General features: G+C 64.0%; 1 protein-coding gene across 1 annotated transcript; it reads right to left on the reverse strand.

Annotated features, from left to right (window-relative positions):
* Window positions 1-350: 350 nt before the first annotated feature.
* Window positions 351-6,894, reverse strand: RNF112 (ring finger protein 112). The gene is made up of 14 exons (XM_012747999.3): window positions 6,613-6,894; window positions 6,411-6,451; window positions 5,300-5,585; window positions 4,917-5,123; window positions 4,651-4,782; window positions 4,354-4,458; window positions 4,029-4,079; window positions 3,676-3,732; window positions 3,519-3,596; window positions 3,300-3,417; window positions 3,043-3,212; window positions 2,912-2,965; window positions 2,717-2,791; window positions 351-2,613 (listed from the first exon to the last, which is right to left on the reverse strand). The coding sequence occupies exons 1-14, from the start codon at window positions 6,664-6,666 to the stop codon at window positions 2,143-2,145; spliced, it is 1,899 nt and encodes a 632-aa protein (XP_012603453.1). The 5' UTR covers window positions 6,667-6,894; the 3' UTR covers window positions 351-2,142.
* Window positions 6,895-7,094: the final 200 nt, after the last annotated feature.

Raw genomic sequence — 7,094 nt, forward strand, 5'->3', positions numbered from 1 at the left:
ATACGACAAACACCACTAATATTACTCATCGTCGTGTCTCTGCAGAGACACTGGGCCCCCACTGGGCCCCCACTGGGCCATCCTCTCCCCATCTTTTCAAAGAACAGGGAGAAGCAGACCGCAGACATCCCTGCCACTGCTGCTGGCCACATAAACCCTCCCTCTGTGAGTCCTCTGAGGCCCCCAGTCCTGAGCCTGCCAGCCCCAAAGTCTGGAAGGGTTCGTGGCGCATGTGTCCACCACATGACAATGGAAGGACTGGGAGAGGCGCTCCCGAACCTTTCTTTACAAACACTACACAGTCAAGACCCTGTCCCCACCCTTGGCCCAGTCCCCAAAAGAGAGTCACCCTTATCTGTCTTTAACCTCCTCCCGCCACCCTGGCTTTGGGATTTCTCTGCATTGTGCATTTTGTCCCCAGCCTGTTAACTGCAACTGCCACTGTTGAGCCATCTGTCCCAGACCCTGTCCTCGCGCCCCTGCCCCTGCCCCCACACCGCTTCCGCAGCTGGGCCGGATCAGTCGGAGCAGCGGCTCAGTGTCAGCACAGCGGACCTTAACAAAGTGTCTCTGGTGTCTGCGGAAGGGCACCAGCTTGGGAACCAGGACTTCGGGGTTCCCCTGTTCTGCCATTGACTCCCCTCCTAAGGCAGGGTTCCGACACAGGGACTGCTGCTGTGATCCTGAGCCGCGGAGCTGGGGCGGGAGGAGAGCCGAGCCAGCAGGTGGGCTCCGGCTGGCTGAGTGCAGCAGCCCGGGCTCCGCCTTCCTCCTGCTTTCCCAAGGCCTCCCTGTGTGCGCCTCCCCTCTGTCCTCCAGAGGGACGGAGATGCTCGTGACCGTCTGTTGACAGGGGCTTTGCAGGCGTTTCTCAGAGGAGAGACAAGAGGAGCAGAACCCCAAGTCTTCGTGGACGAGCCTACGAAGGTGGCCGTGCACTTGGCCTTGGCCCGCGCCCTTCTGCAATCACCACGTGGGGACCTCTGGCCTCCCCGCTCAGCTCTCTCTTAAGTCCTAGTCTCCCTGCCCCATCCTCATGTCCCATCGTGGAGCCCTTTGGTCCCCCCATCCCACCCGGAAGCCCTCTGCGGGCTGGATTCCGTCTCAGGGATGTGCTGGGAAGCTGACACTCACGTACACATATTTATTTCTCAAAATAAAAGGTGATGTGGCCACCCATCCTTTACAGTTTGGTAGCCTGGAAGTCTTCCTAGTAGGACTTTCCATCCCCCGCAGACAGACAGCCTGCCACCGAGCGGCCGTCCGGGTCTGGTGTTTGGGGGACGGCATCTTCTGCAACGGAGCGGAGCGGTCTCACAGGCCCACGGAAAGGATGTGCTTAAGGATAGAACTTGTTCACTTTATTTTCCTTGCAAGACCTTGATAGAATCTAGTATAAAGTCTGTCTGGCTTAACTCAGAATGCAATTAGAGGTGTTACTCTTTGGCATGTAACCTGTCGTGGTGAGGGCTTTCCTCAAAGGGCACGGCCCAAGAGAGGCCTGCGGGGAGGCCCGGGCAGCGTGGTCGGGGCACGCGGCTCCCTGGGGTTGTGGGCGGCAGCGGGGAGCCCCCTCAGCTCTGCTGGAGCAGCCTTGGGAAGAGTCTCAGGGACAAGAGTCTCTGCTCTGGGGTCTGGGCCCCGGACTGCCCCACCCCTGGCTCTGCTCCCTCCTTCCCTGTCTTCTGCAGCCGCCTCGCCGGTGCTCCCCGCTCCTGAGCACCCAGGCCAGTGATCCTGGGGCTCCTCCCATCTGTGAAAGGACAGGCCTCTGAACACCCAGAGCTGGACCTCCAGACGGCACCTGCTCAGCCTTCCTACCACCCAGGGACATCGGGGAGATAGCTGGGTGGGGAGGGTGGAGCCTCTGATGCAGCCTATCTGGGAGGCGGCAGACCAGCAGACATCTACAGCCAGAAACAGGCCAGGTGCCCCCAAATGCTGCCACGTGGCCCCGGAAGCCTCCCTGGGTTCCAAGAGCCACTAAGTCCCCAGCTCAGCCAGCCGCCTGGACACTGGTCATTCAACCAGGGCAGTGTGGCACACAGGGGCGCCTCGGAATCCCCGACATCACCCCTCCTCTCCTCTCCGCCACTCCCCCCACCTCGCATCTCTCCTGCCCTTTAACACCTCCTGCGGCTGTTACTCTTCCTGGAGAAGGGGCTCTCGGTCCCCTTCCTGCACCCTCTCGTCCTCCTCCTTCTCCATGCAGCCCACGGTGGCAGCTAATCCAGCGCCCACGCCACCCCCGACGACTGCAGCCCCCGTGGCACCCACTGCAGCTCCAGCTGCCACCATCCCGGCCTCGGCAGCCAGTGCCGCTGCTGCCATGCCCGCGCCCACCACGCCCCCTGCCAGCCCCATGAGCCCGGCCCCCACGGCGCCCCCCACGGCAGCCAGGTGGCCACAGAAGCGCATCGTGTAGGAGTCCATGAAGGCCTTGGCCATGGCCTGCAGCTCAGCCTCCAGAGCCTCCAAGGTCTGCTCTCTCCCCTTGCACAGCATGGCCACGCCGTGGCGAGCCAGGACGGCGTCCTTCTGGGCGGAGAGAAGGTTCCGCATGGTGTCGGGCAGGACCCGCAGCGCAGAGAATATGCGCTTGGTGGCTATGTCCTGGGGTGGGGAAAAGAGGAGAAGGTGCCCTGACCTGGAGACCTAGGTGTGCCCTCCCCAGCGTGGCCCCACTGCACAGCGCCCCGGGCCACCCGGGACTCACCTGCTGCCTCACGTACTCCTCAAACTCCCGCTTGGCAGCCTCCACCTTCCTGAGGTCGTGCAGCTGGGCGGCCATCTGTCCACGGGAAAACCCAGACTGCCTCCCTCCTTCCTCCGCAGCAGGGCGCCGCCTGCCTCCTCACCTCCACTGCCAGGGCGCAGACCCTGGCTCCCTCCCGGCCCGGCCCGGCCGTACCTCGTCTGGAGACGCGAAACCGGGCCCGGTCCTGCCCATCCAGCCCGAGAGGTTCTGCAGAGACACCATCGCCGGGTCAGCGAGAGCAGGCCGCCAGCCCGGTCGCCGGGGTCTCCGGGCAGTTTCCACACCTTGATCTCCTGAGCGAGCTGCTGCCCCGTGAGCAGGCGTCTGTCCCCCCTGGCCACGGCGCGCCCCTCGCTCCAGTACCCCTGGCAGCGGCTCTTAGCGTGCTGGGGGGCCGCGCTCAGCACGTCCGAGACGTAGGCCCCGAGATGGCGGTGGAAAGCGCCGCCCGCACCTGAGGAGGAGACGCGCGTGCTGAGCCGGCCCAGCAAAGGGACGCAGGGAGCAGCACACGGGAGGTCTTGGCTCCAGGGACACTCACTGCTGGGGCTCCCTTGGCCTTTGTCTGTGCACCGCCTCCCCGGAGTGGGCAGCAGGCAACAGCGGGCTCGTCTCCCTTGCAGCAGCTCCTGGACCTTGGGGTACTTGCCGGACACTCTCTGAGCATTGGGTTGAGGAGAGCACTGAGTTCGGGGACTGAGCCCCCCTCACCTCTGCCCTAGCCCCTGGCCCCTCCATCCCTGCCCTCTGCACTGCTCACCTGGAGGATGTCAGCTGCGTGCCCCTGTCCTGCCTGGTCGGGGTGGGATGAGTCCCGGCGAACCAAGAGATCCAGGTGCTGGAAGAGAAGGGGTCCTGCCACCAGCAACTGAGGATGTCAGGTCTGGGGCTGACAAGTCCAGAAATGAGTGTCTCACCTGAATTGGCACCATCCCATAATGCTTGCCCATCACCTCGGCCACTTGGACAAACATCTGGGGTGGGGCACAGAGAGTGTCAGGGCTGGGCCACTTCGAGGACCATGGTCTGTCCCAAGTCCGTCCCCTACCTCCCTACGCCTGCTGTGGGAACCACGCTTCCCACTCTCAACTCGGGATTGCCATCCTCTCCCCCGGTCTGGCATCTCATGCTTTGTCCTCTGCCCCCAACCCCACAACCCCGTTCAAGTGTCCTAAACCCGAGGCCAGAGCGAGAGGCACCGGTTCCCTCTGACTCAGCCCGGCCCGTGGGCAGGCCAGGGTGGTGGGGCCCCACACCTGCAGTCTCTCACCTCCAGGTAGTCCAGGTCTGTGTCTTGCAGCTCCTGGGAGGCACTGAGGATCTGGAACCAAGAGCGAGATGCGAGAGGGTCTGCCGGGGCAAAGCCACACTCGGAGACCCTGGTGAGGAGGGGGCTCCCGGCAGTCTCAGAACACGGAGAGGCCCCAGATGGAACGGGGATGGTACGGGGGATGGTATGGGGGATGGTACGGGGGTCCTACAGGCCTTCCCTGCCTCTGCCACCGTCAGCCCGCCTTCACCAACTGGGTTCCACCTCCCGCTCTGGGAGCACCCCCAGAGCCCATGGGCTGCCTGGCCGGAGGCAGCACCCTCACCTGGTAGGAGCTCAGCATGGAGGTGAGGGCGCACAGCTTGATCCTTGTCTCTCTGCTCAGCTCCGGGCTCATGGCATCCCCTGTGTCCACCAGGAACACAGCCACCTATGCGGAGGGGGACGAACCAACGGGCCAGGCCTGTCTCGCTCCTGCATGTCCCCGGCCCTGCCTCTGTCCTACCCAGTCTTTCTGTCCTCAGATCCCCTCCTCTTTGTCCGTCTCTGCTTTCTCTCTCTTCCCCTCTGCCCCCCACACCTTGAGCCAGCCCAACCTACTCCTGCCCTAACTCCCCCTCACCTTCCTCCCTTCTTTCCCCAGCAGGAAGGGGTGGCTCCACATCCATATGCCCCTGGTGAGGCCATTGGCTCCCCAACCACACCCCTGTAGGGACCCCTCTCCTCCTCTGGGCCAGCCACCCTCTCCGGACTCCTGCAGGGGAGAGAAGGGAGAGCACCGGTTGGTCCGTTCCTCGTCCCCAGGAACAGGGGCTCCAGACCCACTCGCCCCAGAGCCAGGCTGGGCCTCCACTGGGCCCCGTCTGCCTCTGCCCAGCCCGCCCTCACCAGGCCCGGCAAGCCCCGAAGCAAGTGGCTGAGAAGGAAGGACTTCCCTGAGTGCTGCTCCCCCAGGACAGCAAGGAGGCAGACCGGGGTGTCCCTGGCCAGGGGGTGCTTCAGGCAGCGGTTGACGGCGCCCATCCTGAGGATGAGGCCCCCCGAGGCGCTGAGGCGCACCAGCAGCAGCGGCTCCGCCCGCGCGGCGCAGGCCTCCTGGGCGGGGAGAAAGAGGAGTCCCCTGAGCGCCCAGAATGGAACCTAAGTCTGGAGTGTGTCCAGCCTGGAACTCGTGTCCTGCCATCCTGGAACAGGGCCAGAGCCCCCCTCCCGGGCCTGGCTAACCCAGAGCCCTCTCTGTGCCCGACCCGCCAGGGGCGCAGCCCACGGACCTGCGGCGCGGCGGGCAGTGGCCGCTGCGGCAGGAGCTTCATCTTCTCCCCCAGACTCCGGAGCCCCTTCTTCTGCTTGCAGATCTTGCGGCACTCGGGGCAGCAGGGCGGCTCGCAGCCCGGGACGCGGTGCGTGCTGAAGCACCGAGCGCAGAAGTCGTGGCCACAGGCCAGCGAGATGGGCTCGCGCAGCCTCTCCAGGCAGATGGAGCAGGGGGGGAGCTCCCGCGGCCCGGTAGGCCGCGGCCCCAGGCCCAGCTCCAACCTGGGGAATGGGGCATGGGACCTGTGGGGCAGGACAGGCCATTCAAAACCAGGATGTCTGTCCGGTGCATGGGGATACAGTCCCAGTTTTGGAGGAGAGGCTCACAGCTTCGGGGTGGAGGTCTCTTTGTGCCACTTCAGTTTCCCCTGGGGCCTCCATGGACAAGCAGAGCTGCTCCCAAAGAGGCGGAGCTCTGCCCTTTCCTCACTGATTTGCACCCCAGGACCTGGGCCCCCAGAGCAGGGGCAGCAGAGCAGTAGTTAGAGAGTCCGAGAGGGACAAGGCCGGTGGAACTGGCCCCATCACGTTTCAGCCATGCAACCATGGGCCCCAATTTCTTAATTGTCCCAATGAAGGGGTTAGCAGCACTGGCCCCAGGGGTCGGGGGAGGGGGGAATCACCCGGGAGGAGGTGTGTGCGTCTGTCTGCCCAGTGACTGGTACAAACGCTCAGGACAGCCCAGCAGCAAGCCCCCAAGGAGGTGCTGCCTTCAGCCAGATCTCCCCCGGGTGATGTCCTCTACAAACCCCTGCTTCTAGGACAGCAAGGAGGGGGTGGCAGCCTCCTGGTGCCCAAGCAGCCCGTTCTGCAGTTGGGCAGATGGCTCTGGATCTTAGAAGATTCCTTCCCCTCCCGGCTCTGAGCTGGCATCCACCTCCCTGTAGCACCCACTTGCTTCTCCCCACCCCTCCCTCCACAGCCTGGCCGATCAGCCTCGCACTCCCTCCCCAGGCAAGTCCTCCGGGACTCACAGGCCGCCCCGCAGGGCTCCTGTGTGACCAGCCACTTCCAGCTGACCTGCCAGGACCCCTGCACCAATCCCAGCCCGCACGCCCTGCCACTTACCAACTGTTGCTGCTGTTTCCCATGAAGCTCCGTTTTCTCTCCTTGGAGAGAAAAAAAAAAAGATATTTAGAACAGAATCCAGACTTCCATCTTCATCCTGGGTTTCCAGGGCCTGTCTTCCTCCCTCCTCATACCCCTCCCCCATCCCAGGTGGCCCCTTCCCTCCCCCACTCTCCTCCCCATCTTAGGACTGAAGACTTGCCCGTTTGCCAAGCCGATGACAAAAGGAAGAGACTGACAAGGTGGGCCTCGGCATGGACGGCTGGGCGGGGAGAGGGTCCAGCCACAGAGCAGGAGGCCCAGAGACCTTCAAGCAGAGGTAAGGATCGCTTTTCTCCTGGACGGCTAGCCGGCCTGTGGCAGGTGGAGGGCGAGGTAGGGGGATGGTCTCCCGAGTTGCGGACTCCCTGTCAGAGCAGGAGAAGAAATGTGGCAGTCGGAGAGAGGAGGCTGCTGGACTCACCCCAGGGGGAGGAGACAGGGCTGCGGGTACCAGGGCTCCGAGGAGGAGGGAGGGATGGAGCCTGGCTCAGAATCCCTGGCAGAGGCTGGGATGCAGGCAAGCCGAGGTGGTGAGTCGCCATGGAGACAGAAAGGAAAGATAAGGACAGGGAGGGGGAGGGGACGGAGAAAGAGAAGCCACGTGGGTGCCCCAGCAAAGACAGAGGGCGTCCTCTGGTGGAA

This window comes from Microcebus murinus, chromosome 18 (genome assembly GCF_040939455.1).
Source record: "Microcebus murinus isolate Inina chromosome 18, M.murinus_Inina_mat1.0, whole genome shotgun sequence".
In the NCBI taxonomy this organism is placed as follows: domain Eukaryota; kingdom Metazoa; phylum Chordata; class Mammalia; order Primates; family Cheirogaleidae; genus Microcebus; species Microcebus murinus.